The 20,029-nt window shown below is 42.3% G+C and overlaps 1 protein-coding gene across 6 annotated transcripts in view; it reads right to left on the bottom strand.

Moving 5' to 3' along the window:
* The window catches only part of SYNE2 (spectrin repeat containing nuclear envelope protein 2), a 287,326-nt gene that overhangs the window by 52,499 nt on the left and 214,798 nt on the right, over positions 1 to 20,029 (bottom strand). For all 6 annotated transcript variants that reach the window (XM_053673375.1, XM_053673368.1, XM_053673369.1 and 3 more), the window contains 11 exons: positions 15,846 to 16,042; positions 14,590 to 14,722; positions 13,422 to 13,604; positions 12,860 to 13,006; positions 11,054 to 11,230; positions 9,506 to 9,661; positions 8,100 to 8,252; positions 4,387 to 4,557; positions 3,782 to 3,912; positions 2,565 to 2,769; positions 228 to 407 (listed from right to left, as the gene is read on the bottom strand). In XM_053673375.1, coding sequence (XP_053529350.1) covers positions 228 to 407; positions 2,565 to 2,769; positions 3,782 to 3,912; positions 4,387 to 4,557; positions 8,100 to 8,252; positions 9,506 to 9,661; positions 11,054 to 11,230; positions 12,860 to 13,006; positions 13,422 to 13,604; positions 14,590 to 14,722; positions 15,846 to 16,042 — 1,833 coding nt within the window. The remainder of the gene's footprint in view (positions 1 to 227; positions 408 to 2,564; positions 2,770 to 3,781; positions 3,913 to 4,386; positions 4,558 to 8,099; positions 8,253 to 9,505; positions 9,662 to 11,053; positions 11,231 to 12,859; positions 13,007 to 13,421; positions 13,605 to 14,589; positions 14,723 to 15,845; positions 16,043 to 20,029) is intronic.

The following is a 20,029-nucleotide window of genomic DNA, read 5'->3' as shown; positions in this document are numbered from 1 at the left end:
TGATGAAGATATGGTTGCTCCAGATTTGCCCATTGCCTGTGTGATGGAAAAACCACAGACTTGAAGGATCATGAGAAATGGCAGCTATTTCCGGGGCAGCTTTATTCTGCAGTTGCCGTAAGGAGCAGCCCACAAAGCACAGGTTACTATGCTTCATAGGATAGAAGAAATTGAGGGTAATGGGCAAATGCCCAAGACTACAGCTTGAAGGACAAAGCGAGACAAACCTCAAATTCATCTGCTTTCACAAGCAGCATCTTTTCCAAGTAAGAAGCCCTCTGGAGGGAGTGCTGGTGGCCAGAGAGAAGTACGTGGGTGTCTGACTCGGCAGGCTGTGGCAGTCGGTCCAGGAGAGTGGAGTTTTGGAGGAGGGCTTCTTTGGTCTTCTGCACCTCATGCTGCAGCTCCTGGAGAAGACGCAGTGATCACAAAACATCTCCTCCTCCTTTCACAACAAGAATCCCCGCCCCCTGTGGCTCCATCAACATCCAGCAGAATTTCTGTACTGAGATTGTGCGCGTGGCCTTTGTTATTATCTTAAAGAGGTGAGAAAGTTAAGCTTTCTTTACAGATGCACATCACTGGTGCTGTTCTGAAATCTGCCAGATCAGAGATTAAACTGACCACTGACCGACAGAGTTGGGGCTTCTGGGCTTTAGGAATTGGAGATGACCGGGTTGAGCCTGTGCCTTACATGTTCAATCTTTGAACACTTTGGAAACCTGCTTCACTGCCATTTAAGGACCAATGCAGCCTCAGCCTCTGTCTGAGACTCTGGGACATAAATGGATTTATTTACAGAGACTGTAGAATCTCATTAATCAAGTTGACTTGAAGGCGACTCTGGAAATACTGTTTGTATGAATTTGCCTTTTGATTTTCTTTTTTAAATAATAGACCAGAAATACAGATCACATCTCTTGGATTCTTGTCTTTCTCATTAAATTGGTTAATATTTCTTAATTTGCCCTGTAGTATCAGAAGATATAAAAGGCAGCTGGTTACCCAGTTTAAAATTTGGAAGTAGTCACTTTCTGGGCTTTCATGAACATAATAGGATAAAACCACAGAGGAAATTGTGGGGTTTCCTCTTTACGAGGGGAGGCCTCCCCAAATCCTGGAATTTATTTTAAAATTGTGTATTTATTTTTACACTTTTAAACTTCGTTCACCTTCCAAGTGCTCTCCACTTGATGCAATGCACCTAGTGACACTTGCTTCCCCTGCTCAGAACAGTTTCTGAACTCGTTGATTTTGATGACTTTTAGTGCTCATGCTGTTTTTTGTTTTACCTCTTCCACAGGGCAAAACATTCCCCTTTAAGAACTTTTTTTTCATTGGGGAAACAAAAAAACTTGGGGCAAGGTTAGGTGAATAAGGAGGGTGGGGCATGGGGTCATGCCGTTTTTGGTTAAAACTGCTGAACATTCAGTGTGGTTTGGGCAAGTGCACTTGTAAATGACCCTACGTGAAACGGGCAAATGCATTGAAAGAGTCTTCAAAAAAAATTCACTGGAGTTGAACACAGCCTCTCACAGCAACGCCAGCTGGTCCACTGATACAGGTGGGTTCCTAGAACACCCACCTAGGGGGAGAAGTCTGTATTGCAAGAGGCCCACCTGCCAGAAGATAGTGCCAGTTTTTCTCGGGTCCCTTCTCATACAGCTCTTAAATATAGTCTAAATATCACTATACCCACAGAAAAGCTGTTTTAACATGGAGGTGAGTCTGTGATTATCTTTTTTTAATGGTATTTCTGAAGCAACAGATTTCACATCTATTATTTACAGATAATTACACTCAGTTGAGATACTTTTGCCTTTTTTTTTAAAGATTTATTTTTTAGAAGCTCTGGCTGGTGTAGCTCAGTGGATTGAGCACAGGCCTGTGAAGCAAGGGGTCACTGGTTCGATTCCCAGTCAGGGCACATGCCTGGGTTGCAGGCTAGGTCCCCAGCAGGGGACACATGAGAGGTAGCCATACACTGATGTTTCTCTCCCACTTTTTCCCTTTCCCATCTCCTCTCTCTAAAAATAAATAAATAAAATATTAAAAATTTTATTTTTTTAGAGAGAGGGGAAGTGAGGAAGGAAACAAGGGAAAAGACACATTGATTGTGTGAGAAAAACACTGATCAGTTGCCATTAATTGGTTGCCTCTTGCACACCACCAACCAGGGACCTGGCCCACAACCCAGGCATGTGCCCTGACTGAGAACAGAACCAGCAACCTTTTGGTTCACAGGCTGGTGCTCAGTCCACTGAGCCACATCAGCCAGGGTGAGACAGTTTTGCTTTTATTTGAGATTTTGTATGAGGCTTTTGGTTTACAGATTTACATGTGAGAGTGAAAGGGGAGACTTACAGCAAGGTCAGGCAGGTGTCAGGTGCCCCTGACCCAGCTACCTGCTACCTGGCCCGGGCCTCTGAGCCTCCACACACCCTAGTCTTGCCCACGTCCTACAGAGCCTGCTCTGCACCTGTCCTGACCCACTGCTCTATCCTTGTGCTCTGTCTAGTCCCCAGGTCTCAGTCCTTGTTTGCCCGAATGGGTTCTGCACCCACCTTTATGTCCCGTAGGGCTGGGGTCAGGATCTCTGCCAGGTTGTTTCCAGACATGTTGATGTTTGCAAGTTGGTGGTACTTGGCCTCCTGCTGTTCCAACCTTGTTACAGCCTCGGTGTGAGCGCTGGTGGCAGCCTTCCAGAGCTGCAGCAGACTCTGGGCCTTCTGCAACTGGTCTGCAATGTCCTGGTTTACCTGGGTCCACCTGTCAGGGCACATGAACAAGTCCCCAGTCCCAACCTTTTCTTCCAGCAAAAGCTCAAAGCTCAAAAGCTCAATACTGGTAACTAACTTACCAATAAGTTAATAGCAGATGGATTGTTTAGACAACACTGTTACTGCCTTTCTTTAAAATTAACTGCACCACCAATACATAAACAGAAGTTCAAATCTGAATATTGAACTGACTTTAAAGTTCTCAACAAAAATATCTACTGTAGTATGACTGCCTCTCAGACAAACATGGAGAAAGTACTGAACCGTATGCCTGATGAAACATCTCGGCCTGGCTCCTATTGTATAGAGGGTTTTTTTTAAACAGGCCTACTTAAATTGTGTTTATGTCCAACTTATTCTCCAATTAGAAAAGCCACACACATTCCTAATATAAACTGCAAATAAAGGAAATCGTTTTTATTCCACGTGCAGACTGCAGTATCTTGCCTTTCTCCCCATCACTAAGTCAGCTGTAGGCAAGCTTTCACACCCCATTCAATACAATAACAGCTCTGCATTTAACCAGGGCCTCACTTCTAATGGAGATTTCTATCATATGTGCTTCATCGAAAATCCCTTCCAAGCCCACCAATCACTTCCCCCGAGGCACTCCAACATCCCCTTTCTTCCACCTTGCGATGTTTCCAGTGGAACAGACTGCCCGTCTGCCCACCCCTTAGTCTGTTTCTGCCTGAGACTTTGCTGTCCCTGAGGATTACACTGGGGATCTAGTCCCAGTACAGTAGCCTTCTGAAAATGGCTGCTCTGGGGATGAAATGATGCTGTTTCTAGATTGATCAGACCAAACGCTTGAACAGGGCAGGTAACAGCCTTCAAGACATCCAGTTTTCATGAATTAGATCCTTCAAGACAGTAGAGGCTAGAATAGCATGAAATCGGTGACCTCAGATGATTAAGAAGAGTAAGAACGCCCACGTCACTTCATTTACCGCGTCATTAAGATACCTGATCTATTATTCTAATCGCATCTTGGTGCATACCTTGTGTGAGTGTGCTGGCACTTTTCTTCGATTAGTTCAGCAACCGAGGGGCAGTAATCTTTGAGTTTTCCAGTAACTTCCTGGAGTTTCTGCCAACTTCCTTCACTGCTCTCAGCCTCGTCTTGAAGACACTGAGAACAGAGAGCAGGAACGTTAGTTTCGGAACGGCCAGGCTGATTCCAAAGGAGGAGGCAGCTTCTCAACACTTGCCGTATATCACAATAACAACACTCAAACCTTGATGGGACTGGGATACATTATTAGAAATGTGAAGAAGAAAACACCTGAGACAACATCTTTTCCCTTGAGACAAAAACATTAAAAGGTATACAAAGAAAAACACACCAAAATCCAAAACCTTCAAAGCATAAAACAATAGAGATGTTCAACATAAAGAAAAATTCAATGTAAATGTTTACAAAGTTTCACTTGCTTGGCCAATGTGATTCATTTTATAATTTCAAGTGCCACTTCTGAGGCTGCTGTTTAAGATACTGTTTTGTGCGTCTCTGTCAAGAGCACAAGTGCAACTGTACCCGTCGCTATGCCTGCTTCCGCCGGAGGTTACCTGCCAACAACGTGTGGGCGAGATCTGGGTCATTTACCTGAAGGTTCTGCACCTGGCATCTCAGCGCCTCCAGCGACAGAACCGCAGGCTTGCTGTGCTCCATGCGGTACCCGAATCGAATTGCCATCATATTCACGTCGTCATAGAGTTTATCATAAACCTTCCACTCCTGTAACACAGACTGCATGGAGGTCCTGAGCTCACTGACCTGTACGAAAAGTGGAAGCAGATTCAGAAAATCATTGAGAAGAGGCTCTCTCGTCATTATTTTTTCTTTCCAAGGACCTCATCTACCATTTAGACATTTTAATGATTGGGAGGAGCTTTGGTGATTAATTGATGGTGGAAAGGGTGGAAAGGGTAGATCGGGTGGCTAAGCTTTAGAGCAGGTGAATGGAAAAGAGCCCTGAGGCCAGAGGATCAGCGTGGACAGAGTTGAGCCGAGGGAGGGCCAGCCCAGGGAAAGAATGCTGGGCGAAGAATCTGAATCTGCAAGTGTGCATGGCTTCCACATAAAATGCTGCTGGAATCCTGGTGCTCTGAAGGGCAATCCCTTAGAATACTGTAGCTTCACAGAAAAGAAATGGCACATGTGGGTTGAGGGAGAGGATAAGAAAACCATGAAGCAAAATTCATTACACTAGACACAGGAAGGAACATTTTCAAAGTGTTAACAGTGGGGTCAGCCAGGAGGGCAGCATTCACTGAGTGATGAATAGACATCACTACAAAGGTAGCAATAAACAGTAGGTATCATCACCCCCATTTCACAGACTGGAAAACTGAGGCTTAGTGAGGTCAAATACCTGCCCTAGACAGGAGGACACAGATGAGGGTGCTGCCGAGATCCTTATTTAGGTGGAGAACGCAAAGTCCTTGCTCTTAAACACTAGGCTCTACTGACTCCAGAGGGCTTACAGAGGGATGATCCAGGCCTTATGTCCTCTGCATGCCTTTAAATAATAGCTTTACTGAAGTATAATTCGCACACCGATCTCCATAATTAGTTCTAGAATGTTTCCTTCTCCCTCACTCCTTACTCTTTATCCCTACCCTCCCTCCAACAGTGATTTATGCTCTATATCTATGACCTCCCTCTTCTGGAGAGTTCATGTAGATGGAATCTTACACCATGTGGTCTGTGACATACTTCTGTGACTGGCTGTCACTTAGCATGTTTTCAAGGCCATCACTGCTCTATCATATATTGGTACTTCATTCTTTTTCATGACTGAATAATATTCCATTGCAGGAATATACCACTTTTTACATCCTTTTATCAGCTGACAGACATTTTGGCTATTATGAGTCATGCTGCTATGAACATTTATGTCCATGTTTTGGCGCAGATATGTATTTTTATTTCTTTTGGGTGGATGCCAGAGATGGAAATGCTCAGTAGTATGGTAACTCTATGCATCACCATTTAAGGAATGGCCAGACCGTTTCCACAGTAGCTGCACAATTTCATATTCACCATCAGTGCAGGATGGTGTGAATTTCTCTAGACCCTTACTAACACTCGTTATTATCTTGCTTTTTATTGTAGCTATCACGGTAGGTATGAAAAGTGACATTTCATTGTGGTTTTGATTTGAATTTTCTTGATGGTCAACAACATTGAGCATCTTTTCATGTGCTTATTGGCCATTTCTATATCTTCTTTAGAGAAATGTCTATTTAGATCATTTGTTCATCTTGTTTCATTCGGGTATGTGTCTGTTCATTATTGAGCTGTATCTAGAATATATAAGAAATTATTACAAGTCTTTTATCAGACATTTAACTTGCAAATATTTCTCTCTCATTCTGTGGTTTGTCTTTTTACTTTTTTTTTTTAGATTTTTATTTATTTATTTATCTTTAGAGGGGAAGGGAAGGAGAGAGGGAGAGAAATATCAATGTACAGTTGCCTCTTGTGAGTCCCCCGCTGGGGACTGGCCTGCAACCCAGGCATGTGCTCTGACTGGGAATCAAACTGTGGTTGTTTGGTTCGCAGGCCCGCGCTCTATCCACTGAGCTACACCAGTCAGGGCTCTTTTCACATTTCTGATGGTGTCTTTTGAAACATGAGTATTTAATTTTGAAGAAGTCCAATTAATCTTTGTTGTTGTTGTTGTCTGTGCTTTTGATATCCTAACTAGGATATCAAACCATTCCTAATCCAAAGTCATGAAGATTTATGCCTATGTTTTCCTCTAAGTTTTCTTTGCTTTTGTTTTCCCCTCACCCAAGGACATGCTCATTGTTCTCAGAGAAAGAGAAGGAGGGAGGGAGAGAAACACCGGCCTGAGAAAGACCCATTGATCAGCTGTCTCTTGTATGCAACCAAGTGAGGACTGAGCCCACAACCCAGGCACATGACTGGACTGGGAATTGAACCCATGACTTTTTGGTTTATGAGATGACACTCCAACCAACTGAGCCACATGGGCCAGGCCAGAGCTCTTCTAGGTTTTATAGTGTAGCTCTTACATTTATGTCTTTGATCCATTTTGAGTTAATTTTTGCACATATGAATCTAGGAATTTCACTTCATTCTGTTGTATATAGTTTTCCAAGCTCCATTTTTAAAAAGGAATATTTTTCCCCACTAAAACTGTCTTGCATTTTTATCAAAATCAACTGAACATAAACATGAGAGCTTATTTCTGGGCTCTCAATTCTATTCCATTTATCTGTATTTTTATCCTTATGCTAGTACTATCTGCATGTTTTTACATGCATTATCTCATTTAATCTTCCCCCCTCTATATTTTATTATATTGTAATTTATTGTGTTGTAATTATCTGTTCAAGTGCTTCCTCCAATAGCCTGTGAGCTCAAGAACAGAATTCACTTTTTGCTTGTTTATCTCTGAACCCTGGGCAGTGAGCCCAGTGCCTTAAAAAAGGCATGTTTAATGAATGACTCACACACAAGGTATGTTAAGCTCAACCCCCATTCCTGCCTGAATTCTGGGGGGTTACAGAATGAGACTGAGGGTCACCTGTGGATTTCATTCATACAGGTTATTCCTAATTCCCTCTTGGGACAAATAGTTAAAAGCAGACTATAGTAGACAACAAATAACCCACAATCAGGCCTCTTTGGGAAACACGGACACCTATCAGTGGTTAGTATTTACACTTATCTTCCTCCATTTGTGGGGAAACGTTAAGGTTGCCGTGTGCAGAGATGCCTGGCCTTTCTCTTCTGGTGCTTTCCTCCTGGAAGGGATCGGGGTAGACTCTGACCCAATGTCTTCCACTTCTCCTCTATTCTTTCTCCTCACCTCATGCAATGTTTCTCCCCACCTCTGGAGTTCTCCCCATGCTGATGGTGCTTCTAGCTTATTAGAGGTCACATGAGTACAGGATCTGTCCCTGCCTGACGCATCTCCCTGTCTGTGGGGAATCTGAGCTGCTTCTTCACAGCTGCTCCTGGAGATCTGGCTGGGAAACAATGCCAGATGCTCTGTCTGGTTTGGAAGATGAAGACATTTTTGTCTTGGAATTAGACAACACAAAGATAACCAAGTGGGTTTCTAGACCGCCAAGGATGTTGGAATTGAACTGGTGGCTTTGCCTCTAACTGTCTAGTACAAGAAAGAAAGTAGGGGAGATTTGAAATGCTTTTCTCTACTTCAACAATTTTCTCAGCAAGTTTTCAGCTTTTGGTGTGCAGCAGGGGTCCGTGATTAAACAACAACGAATAAGTGAAAGATGGGTATGTGAAGAGAAACAGCACGCTTCCCATGAATCTAGTACCTGCTTAATGACACTGCTCCTCTTCTGAAACAACCCCTCAATTCTGGAAGCTGTATCTTCTAACAACGGCATTGTCCCACTCTCCAAAGTCAGATAACTTTGTTTCAACTCATTCAGTGCTTTGGATTTAATTGCAAGTTGATTTTCTATATCCTAGGAGGGTAAAAGAATATAGCTTTCATAGGTACAGTATCACAAAACAATAAGGTATTTGAGATAGGAGTTTGCTCTTTTCAAGTAAAAGTGACATTAGTAATAGCATTACACCAAAGACACTGTAATCCTAACACTCTTAATTCAGTTTTTGCAATGCATTATGATAATACAAATTTACATGATTACAATAGGAATTTTTACAATAATTTCAATTACTCCAAAGATCAAAATTTTAGAAGTCTAGGTAACAAGTCCTTATCATCTTGACTTGGCAGAAAGAGTCCAGCAGACCCCGCCCCATCCAGCTCTGCCCTGTCCTGGCTGTTCAACTAGGCACTGAAGTCATCAAACCCCCAAGTCAGCATTTTCTCTTGTGGAAAACGGTGATGATACCACATGTCGTGCAGAGCTTGGCCCTTAAGTGAGACAGGGCGGCCTGTTGGGGGCTGGAAAGCACTGAGCTGCTAGGCAGACAGTCAGGAGGTGTGTTGAGTCTGAGGCGGCTGCAAACATTCCAACGTGGAAGGGGCTAGTCTAGTGGGTAGTTCGAAACAGGACGTGACCATGGGAAAAGCTCCCTTATGGGAGTGTCGCTGCTCACACATCACGTCTGGTGTTCTTCTGCAACCTTCGAAGGGGAACTGGGGTGTGACCAGCAGTGCCACCCGAGTACCGAACGTCGCAGGTGCAGGAGCGGCAGGCCCTGTCCTGCCTGCAGCTGCGGGGCAGTGCGTAAGGACTCATCTACACTTGGGTGGGGGAGCGACAACGACCAAGCAACCTGGTAAACGACAACTGAACCTAAAGGGGCACGGCCGACGCCTGAAGCCCAAACATGATTTAGACAGCAGTTCGGGAGGCCAAGTGGTCCTTTCAGAGCATGTTACACATGAGGCAAAGGGAAGTCATTGTCCTCCGAAGAAACAGAATGAAATACTCAAAATCAGTGAAACTTTGGACAAAATTCTGTGACTATTTGGTACGCTTTTAAAAAGATATAACAATTGAAAAACATCCACATCAAAATTCCCTTTGAACATCTTTTCCTTAGGAATAATACTCTTAAGCACAACGGTAACTGTGAAACACTTTGTTGTTTACCATTAAAAAAAACCCTTGGATAATTATCTGCTTGACAGAAAACAGTAAGTACGTGAGGGTCTGGCGGGGAGCCCCGAGAAGCTGCCACAGCGCCCCCGTCGGGCACGAAGGGCCGGGCCCCTGCGTGGGGCGGGGCGGCGTCGGCTCACCTGACAATCCAGAAGCACCTTCTGCACCGAGATCACACTTTCGGGTTTTTGTAAAATTTTCAGTCTCTCCTCTTGTGCCTCCATCCAGTTGTTCAAAATCTGTATTTTGTTTTCATTCTCAGTGATACTTTCCAAAAGTTGTTCTAAATGTTGTATCTACAAGTTATGAATAAGACAGTTTCTTATTTTAAACCACATGCTTTCAAAAGTAAATGTCAAGATATGATGTTTTAATAGGATATTTTTTCTCCTCAGATCTCTAGTTTGTATAAGATTTCCCAATAGCTTTTAGAATACAAATAATTCATAAATCAGGAAATAGAATTAAAAATCCCTTTAAAAAATCTAACATTTGAAATGAACCCTAACCTGCTAAGAAAGCTGGCTATTTTGTTGTTCCATATATGAACAAAATAAAATCATGTTGGTAAAATGCAATATTATATATTATATATACATACATGTTATATATTTATACATGGGTACATATATACAAATGTTTGTGTTCGTTTTCCAATATTTCTTGGGCATTTGCTGGTCATGACATGTCTTTATTGATTTAAAAGGCTGCCTGATATTTCATCAAGTAGACCGACTGTAATTTGATCAATTTTCCTCTGTAGTTGGTAAATGAAGGCACTCTACTTCCACCTGTACAAATAATTGTGAATTTAATACTTCGTGTACATATCCTTTCCTTTTTGAAGAACTATTTACATAAGACCATCGTTTAAGCGGAGAACTGCTGGGCTAGGAGGTAAGATAAGTAAGATGATTATTATGACTCTTAAAATTCTCTGAATGTTTTCCGAAAGGATATTTAAACCATTATCTGCAATGCATGAATGTGATAGCTTTGGGCTTTTATCTTTCTTATTAAATTTTTCTAATTTAATACGTGTGTAATACTAGATGTTCAAAGTTTAATGTATATTTTGAACATCTGATAATTGAAGTTATACTATTTCCATGTTTATTTGTTAACTATAGTTTTCTCTTTTGTGAATTGCTTGTTCATGTTCTTTGTTCACACACTGGAATCTTACTTGTATCAATCATTTGCATGTGTTCTGTACACAATAATCAGCAGATTGTCCCTCTCTATAGATACAAAGATTAAACATTTTTCCCGGAATAAGTTCTCTTAATCTTTTCAGAGCCAAGGAATAAAAATCTATAAAAGGCCACATACATTTTTCTTCCTTTTTTTAAATCTTTTCCAAGCTGAAATACTATGCTGCTTCTGAACATCTACTTAAACAGAAAATATCAAAACCCCTGACTACTTAGTAGCCTCACATAAGCTGCCTCGACAGCTTCTTACATAAAATTTCTCCTCTTCATGTGCCCAACTCAATTTCCCACTAAGAAGGCTCCAAAGAAACAGAAGAATGGTTTTCATGCCCTCTTACGGAGACTGCTAAAACACAGGGTTAGTAAGGGCTATACCTGAGAGGATCACTAGGCTGCACTATAAATTAAGCATCTGAATGACTTTTTATTTTGCAAAGGCCGGATGCGACACCCGACCGTGACACAGGAGCACACCTTTCTGTTCAGCAGCCCGTGGACCCGGTGCCACTGGCGGTTCATCTCGCCCAGGTGCTCGGCGAACTCCGTTCTTTCGTAGCGCTTGCTTTCTACATCACAGGTGCTTAACTGAAGTAATGACTGGTTAACAAAGTCAACTATCCACTGTTTATAGTCCATTTCCATTCTCAACTCCTAAAACAAAGTAAACAAAAGTAAACAACCAAAGCCTGAAATGAAGTATTCAGAGGTCAGATGAACCAGATTTCCCCACTGGTGCACCTGTCAGGAGCTACCGTCTGCCACCTCCAATGCCCCCAGCCTCCTGCTCTACTTGAGTGGAGAGTTGTTTCGGAAATCCCACATTCCTGGGAACAGAGTGACTCACCGCTTGGAAACAGACCGAAAAGCCATAGGCAGCACCAAGAGTGGTGGCTACATCATCTGAACCAAAATCAGGACCCGTGACTGACCAGGGGGTCCTGTGAGAGGCAGCCTGAGAGTTACACCGGGACTGCGAGCCGTCCCGCGGGCCCATGGAAATGATGGATGGGCAGTCTGAAGTGGACACTCCCAGGACACCTCTAAGGAACCTTACTGCTGTAGGCAGCTTCTTTGTTTCTCCATCTACAGACGAAGGCGCCCAGTTTGGATGACTTTAAATGACACACCAATCCCAAACCCATCCTGGGCCAACCACGTTTCTGTCAAGCCTGGAACTTATTGGGTTTATTCTGGCAAGGTCTAGCACCTCCTTCACAGACATCCCAAGGGAAAAACCATGTTGCACTCGGTAGGTTACTAGAGCCTGTAAGACCGTAAAATTCCACTGCTCACTGAAGTTAGCATGTGGTAGAATATAAAAATAAAATCCTCGCTAACATCATGCTTTGTGATTAAGCGAGTCATCGTCTGCCTACCAGAGGCTTAATCCATCAGCCTCCAAGATCTATGACAGCAACGGCCAGGGTCTCTGCTCATCGGTGTGTCCACGGGCAAACACAATGCCCGGCACACAATAAATGTTGGTGCGTGGCTTGTTCAATATTACTTAAATCTACATGAAATCAAATATCACGGAGAAAGCCGAGTTCACATCCATTTGTAGGCTATCAAGTATGTCAACTTGTCCTTACGCATTCTCTTATTCAAAGGACCACATCTATTGGCTGCCAGGTGTGGGGCTCGGTGTGTTATTTCAAGGAGGTGGAGGATAGCCTCTGCTCTCAAAAGCTAAGTCAAGGTGGGAAGACAGGCAACCAAGCAAATAATTATACCACGTGGTAGGACCTACTGATGGCACCATGGAGACCCCTAATCCCAGAAAGTGAGCTAATCTGGCTGGGAGGGTCAGGGTTAGATTTCCAAACAGGAAGATGCTTGAGCCAATTCCTGAAGGAAAACGGAGAAGATTTCTACAGCTAAATGCAGGGAATGGGGATTCCTGGTGAAGGTGCGGCGTGTGCAAACGCACGAGGAGGGAGAGTACCAGAAGCAGTCGAGGGAGCACAGATCGTTTGGTTCAGGCAGAGGCCAGGGTTTGCATGGGGGAATGAAGAGATGAGGCTGGGAAGGTGACAAGGGGCCAGAGCCCGTTAAAAGCTCAGACCCTGTCCTGTGCTGACGAGAGCTACGGCAGGGGTTTCAGCTGAGTAAGAGCAAGCAGACCACTCTCTCTCGAGAATCACCCACCACCCCATCCCCCACACCAAGAATTAGTTTTTCTAAGTTATATTTTACATGTCTCTGTGTTCAGCATTTCTCCTTCAGTTGCCTTGCCTTGTTATTTAATGAACAGGCCTCTGGCTCTTTTTGTATAATTACCTTGTACTTCTGAAGGAGATTTTTAACTTGAGATGAGGAACTCAGCGAATGCTCAGAGTCTTCACCTGCAGTTTGATGTTCCACAATGTTCATCCAGCTAATCATCTCTGTGATTGCTTTACGAGATGGCAATTTCTCCATCTGAAGCTGCAAAGACAAAATGATTTCCATTTAATTACCTGCAGTTAACAAAATGAATCAGGACATCACTAAAGATGATAATCTGGTTTGATAAAAGGTCTTGCTACATGATTATACACGTTACTCACAAACACAAATCCAGAATTCAAGCTTAGAATGAATGACCCCAAAACAATGACAATGACCTTCACATAAACTAACACAGTGGTGCAGATCACTGGGAAATAAAGTAATTAAGTCTGATTTCTCTCTCAAGAAAGATCCCATTGGAGAAGAGTCCAGTAATTAAAACCTATATTCAGTGGTACCAGAGAAAAATAGATAGTGTCAATGAAAATTATTGAGTCAAAGAAATAATTTTAAAATATTTGTGTGCTAACAAGCGAATGCTAATTTAAATGCTGGGTCTTTAAATACTTACCTGGTGAAGTTTTTCTTGAATATCTGGAAGTTGAGTTATGACCATTGTCCATTTTTGTTCAAACTGTGCTAAAGAAGCTCTCAGTGTGGCCGTATCAGCCTCTTTCAGGTGAAGAAGTTGGTTCCCGGTACTTAGCACTGCAGTCTTCAAGGAGGACTTTTCATCAAGTTCCTTTGAAAACTCCTGAAGAAAACAGTTTTAAAACTTAGAAATTAAAAAAAAAATTAAATACACAACAGAGTAGCTAAGAATCAGAATAACTGGTTCAAGTCCAAAACAAAAGTGAATTTAATTCAAATGGCAAGAATGTACATGCACACACGTGTACACCTGTGCACATGCGTGTACAAGCACACGCACTTCTCCTGCTAAGGGTCAGACACTGTTCCAGGCATTAGCTGTATGGAGGGAAACAAAAAAGATGGAATGCCTGCCCCTTGAGGGGCTTATAAGTTCATGATTAATATTTTTAAAAATAGATGAATCATTTCAACTTTAAAAAAGTAGAGAACACAACACAAAGTTCGTATTAAATGAACTAAATGCAACAAAAGTTTTAACTAAAATATTGGAAATCTTCCCTATACACTTAGTTTTTTTAAGTATATTTAAAAATATCTACATTTTAATATCAAAATGAGCAATCAGAGTTACAAAGTAAGAAAAATGGAAAAAGGCCAAATGTTTCTAAAGTGAAATTTATATTGCAACAGTAATACTTAAAAGCAAAAATCTCAAAATAACATTTTAGAAAAAATATTTGAAAGAAACATTTGAGAAGAAATAACATTTTAGAAGAAACACCAGTTTTCTGTAGTTTAAAACCATGTGTTCATAAAGTTTAACATTTATGACTTAATACTCCTGGTTTTTGTGGGGGCAGCAGTTATTTTCTGTACTTGTAAAACATGCCCCATATCAGAGCAAGTTTTAAATTTATGTTTACTTCATAGGGTCAATTAAAAATATACTTCGTCATTATTATAAATGCATAAACAGTATAATAAAAGCAAACAGTTTTAAGTTTAGAGAATGCAGCTGCTATTAGCCCAAGCTTTATTCCTTATCCACAAATGGTCATGGAGACTTTCATATCTGCCCTGAACATTTTCCCCCTGATATTTCTTTCCGACTGATAATCATCTGCACATATTCTAATACAACTTACAAAGAAACTGTCTATGTTGCTTCTGATGGTATCCAAGTCCTGAGACACATTGAGGGACTGTTCCTTCCAGTAGTTCAGAGTTTGCTGAGAAGCTTCCAGCCACTTGGTTAACTGGTCCGAATCTCTGTTGTAACTAATGAAGAGCAAAGTGAGAGAAAGGAAATTAGAAATGTGCATCACCAGCACAGTTCCTTCTTATTTTACTTCATGTTTTCCTGTGTTCATCAGCCCTCTTATTCATAAAATGATGGCGGCTATGAGGATGACACCCTGCTTTATCCTGTGCCCCAAATCTGATGCTCCTGGCATTTTTATTACTCTCTCCATTATGACTAATCAAGAACAAAGAAGCATTTTAAAGGCTAAACATTCTTTTTTAAATTTCTGATTACAGCTACACCAAACCAGACCCATAGGTGAAGACAGGGATTTTTTTTTTCATCAAATGTCCTCTATAGATTTGTGTGTAGCAAAATATAACCAGCACTTGTACAAGCTATACAACAAATAGGAACGTGCAGTTGGCTAGATGCCAATGCATTTAGCTGATGTGATTAAAATGCCCAGGCAAAATGCTACCCTTCTTGTAACTTTCAAACTTCTTTAGGTTAAGACAACCCATAAGAGGCAGGAATGAGAATGAGGTTTAAATGTTATGTTCTTTGCTTTCCTCAAGGGGTTCAAGTTATACCAACTAAGCAAAAGAAATCTCTGTAAGAACTAAGACTTTTTCAAACAATTCTGTTAGGGGAGGCGGGGGGAGGTGGAGGAGGGTTATGGGGGGGATAAATCGTGATGGGCAGAGACTTGACTTGGGGTGGTGAACACACAACACAGTGTACAGATGATGCGTTATGGAATTGTGCACCTGAAACCTGTGTAACTTTGTTCACCAGTGTCACCCCAATAAATGCAATGAAAAGGAGAAACCCAAAAGTACTCTTAGCTGAAATTATTTAATTTCTTATAAATTTCAAAACTTTTGGGACAGGAAAGAACACCATCATAGTATAAAGGTAATGTGTATAATTTTACAATTCTTAGCTTCCATAAAACTGATTATATATTCTGAGTCTAACAAACCAGTATCAGCAACTCCAGAACCCCTGCAGCCCAGAAGAGGGACCCTATTGCCTCACTGTCAAGGCAAAACTGTACAATAGCGACCACATGTAAAATTCAGCAGATGGCAGAATCCCTCTGAGGTCTTCTTCCACAGCAAAATTTGACACCAATCAATCTCTAAGGGAACATACCTGAGCAGGTGCTTCAGAAGTGTTTGTAGTCTGTGTAGTTCATGGTCGATTTTTTTGTTTAGGGACAACCACTGCTCCTCTAGTTTTACAATCTGGCCTTCTAATTCAGGACAGCTCACAGATGCTGCCAGCTGCTTGCCTTCATTCAGAGTCTGGTAAAGCCGGGCATGCTTCTCATCGATGTTTCTTTTTATTTGCTAATAAAAGTCAAGTCACAGAATGAAGTATTTTGAAATGAAACCAATCAATCTACTCACGAATATTTCATAAGAAACCTACAGTACAGTCCACTGAAGAAACATCACCACTTCCCTAACCCTGAAGACTATTGCAGGCTGGCTGGACAAACAGGAGTTATAGTTCATTGATGCGGGTTTCCAACTAATACATTTCTACTGCACAGATTCAGCTGTATAGACTAAAGACATGAAAACAGAAAACAAAAATTCACAGCTTTAAATTTAATGGGTAATCCCTCCACCTAAACACAAGAAAGCTGGCAGTCCATGGGGCACTTTCAGCTTGCAGACAGGTTGTGTGTGGCCTGAAGACTGTTCTGAATATCAGGAAATTTTACGTAGAAACCAGGAAATTCTGTGAGCCTCTGGAAAAACCAGAATTTATAGCCACCTGGGCCTGCATTTTCACGGGGCAAAGATGGGCTGAGATGAGCAGGAAGAGCCTCCTGTGCAGTCTGCTGGCTCTGTGCCCTGTACTGCAGCCGCAGCCCCCCTCCAGCTGGAGACCACTCCATGCTGCTCATTTCTGTCCCCTGCCCGGCCCCTTTAAGCATTTTATATTATAACCGAGATAGGAAGGGGATCAAGGAGGAAATGTTTCTTGATTGGCCTTTAGGCCCAAATAGTAGAAAAATTTCATTTCCAGAGTCTCCTAAATGTAAAGATTCGGTAGGGAGAAAGTAGGAGGACTTCAGGAGAATAAATTAAAGCAGACAGCACATCAATAATAAAACTTCATGGAAAGAAAAATAAAATTCTTCAAAACTGAGAATATAATAAACCCCCCGAAGAGAACTCTGTCTTAAGGCAATTATCTTCCACAGTTGGGTTCAGCTAATGACACTTATCCTGACAGCTATTTAAATTTAGTCTTCAAGATGGCGGCGTAGGCAGACATGACATGCTTCTCTGCACAACCACATCAAAATCAGAACTAAAATATAGAACCACCGTCACTCACAACTGCCAGAAATTGAGATGAATGGAAGTTGGGCAACTACAGAATTAAAGAAACCACATCATTCCAGACTGGTAGGAGGGGTGAAGACACAGAAAGGGCTGGTACTTCCCCCATGTGTGGTGCGTAAAAATTCGGGAAGGATAGCTTGGAAGTGAGGAGTCCCAGCCCCACACCAGGGCCCCCAGCCCAGGATTCTAGTGCCAGAAAGATAAGTCCCCACAACTTCTGGCTGCAAAGCCAGCAGGGACTGAGCCGGTGGAAGACAGTGCTGGAGCTCCAAGCAGCTCCTCTGAGAGAATCTACATACAGACTCACCTGCTCAGACACACTCCTGGGCTCCAGCACTAGCGAAGCAGCTTGAAAGGCATCACTGGCACACAGGGAGAAAATGAAGTGTCTGGCATCAAGGTGAGCAGAGGCCACTGTCCCTTTTCTGAAACCTCACCCCACAGAGCCAGCACGCTGGTGCTATACCTTAGACTCCGTCAGCCTGGCTGACTCTGTTTGACCAGCCTTGGAGATCCCCCGAGACTCTGCCCCACCCAACTTACCCACCCACCCGAGCTGGTTTTCCATATGAATAATTGGTCTTGGCTAACACTTCAAACCTCCAAAATCCTATCAAACAAGCAACAGCTGGCCTCAGTGAGCCCCAGGCCTGGCACTAGCAGCAGCCAGCCTACATTTACAACTTGGCTTCACCTGGGAATTTCCAAGCCCAGCACCAGTTAACAGCCATCTCAGATTGCTTCATAGCTCAGGTGGGGTGGGCACAGGCAAAACACAGTTGGGGGCTGACCTTGACCAGCACAACCTGGGAAATCCCAGGGCTAGCGCACCCAGAGGATAGTTACATACCACATCAGAGCATCACTACCATTACCTTATATAGTTGATCTTCCACAGAGAGCACCCAATAGTGGTCACAGCCAATCTTTGCAGCTGACTGACCTGGGTAACTAACTCCCTCCCACTGATCTGCCAAAAGTAACCAAGGCTCAACTACAAGAGGAGGGTGTACTGAGCCCACATGAAGGGTGCACCTTGAGCACTCAGCTTGGGTGACAGGGGAGGCTGTGCCACAGCACCCTATAGGGCACCTACTACATTAGGCCATGCTACCAAGACATGGAGTCAAAGCACCTCTACCTAAAACATAGAAACAAACACAGGGAGGCTGACAAAATGGGGAGACAAAGAAACATGGCCCAAATGAAAGAACAGATCAAAACTCCAAAAAAAAGAGCTGAACGAAATAGAGATAAACAATCTATCAGATGAAGCATTCAGAACACTGGTATAAGGATGCTCAAGGAACTCATTGAGGACCTCAGCAGCATAAAAAAGATTAAGTCAGAAACAAAGGATATACCAATTGAAATAAAGAACAATTTACAGGGAAACAACAGTAGAGTGGGTGAAGTCGAGGATCAAATCAATGATTTGGAACATAAGGAAGCAAAAAACAACCAATCAGAACAAAAAGAAGAAAAAGGAATAAAAAAAAATGAGGATGGTATAAGCAGCCTCTGGGACAACCTCAAGCATTCCAACAATCACATCATAGGGGTACCAGAGGGATAAGAGAAAGAGCAAGAAATTGGAAATCTGTTTGAAAAAGTAATGAAAGAAAACTCCCCTAATTTGGTGAAGGAAATAGACATGCAAGTCCAGAAAGCACAGAGAGTACCAAACAAGATGGATGCAAAGAGGTCCATTCCAAGATGCATTACAATTAAAATGCCAAAGGTTAGAAATAAAAAGAGAATCTCAAAAGCAGCAAGAGAAAAGTAGTTAGTTACCTACAGGGCAGTTCCCATAAGACTGAGCTGATTTCTCAAAACAAACTTTGCAGGCTAGATTGGACTGGCAAGAAATATTCAAAGTCATGAAAAGCAGGGACCTATAGCCGAGATGTCTCTACCCAGCAAAGCTATCATTTAGAATTGAAGGGCAGATAAATAGCTTCCCAGACAAGAAAAATCTAAAGGAGTTCATCATCCTGACCAAACCATTATTACATGAAATGTTAAAGGGACTCACTTAAAAACAAGATCAGAACTATGAACAATAAAATGGCAAAAATACTTATCTATCAACAACTGAATCTAAAAAACCAATTAAGCAAGAATAGAGACAGAATCATGGATATGCAGAGCATTTTGATGATTGCCAAATGAGAGGGGAATCTGGGGGAATGGTGAAGAAGTGACGGGATTAAGAAGTACAAATAGTAGTTACAGAACAGCCATGGGTCTGTAAAGTACGGTACAGGAAATGGAGTAGCCAAAGAACTTGTAAGCATGACCCATTGACATGAACAATGGTGGTGGATATTCCTGAGGAGTGGGGGGTGCTGGGTAGAAGGGGGGCAAAAGGGGCAAAATCAGGAGAACTGTAATAGCATAACAATAAAATATAATAAAAATATATTTTAAATTTAAAAATTACAATCAAAACAGAACTTTTGCTATTTTGCAATTAACTTAAGCCTTTTTAAAACTTACCACCAAAAATTCTAATTCCACTGTCCTTCCAATCACTCCCACTTGTCACCCCCCCCCCCCACCTACTGCCCCAGTGTGCAGGGTAGAATAAAATGTCCAACATTATTTAAAAGAAAAATGGCTCTAATTTTCTAAGCCTTCAATATGAAACACTCAATCTTCAGAGCATCTCTGAGGAGTTTTAAGTCCCCCATTTTATAAATGGACTCAGACTGCACGGTCACTCAGCCCACGAGGTTCTGAGCAAGCATTCGAACAGAGGTTTGTTTGGGCTCCAAAGTACGTGCGCCTAACGCCTACGTTCCACATCCCACAGATGTCCACTGACCAAGACGCAAACTCCGGCCTGATGCACAAGAACGAGGACGACCTTAAGAAGTCAGTAAGTGAAATGGCTTTACAAGACACCTGACTTTTCATAGAATGGTGAATTTATTTCAATGTCTTACGATGATTTCATTTCCACAGACTCTCAGG

This window comes from Artibeus jamaicensis, unplaced genomic scaffold (genome assembly GCF_021234435.1).
Source record: "Artibeus jamaicensis isolate MK-2021 breed Jamaican fruit bat unplaced genomic scaffold, CSHL_Jam_final contig_851, whole genome shotgun sequence".
Lineage (NCBI taxonomy): Eukaryota > Metazoa > Chordata > Mammalia > Chiroptera > Phyllostomidae > Artibeus > Artibeus jamaicensis.
This window is presented reverse-complemented; position numbering and strand designations above follow the sequence as displayed.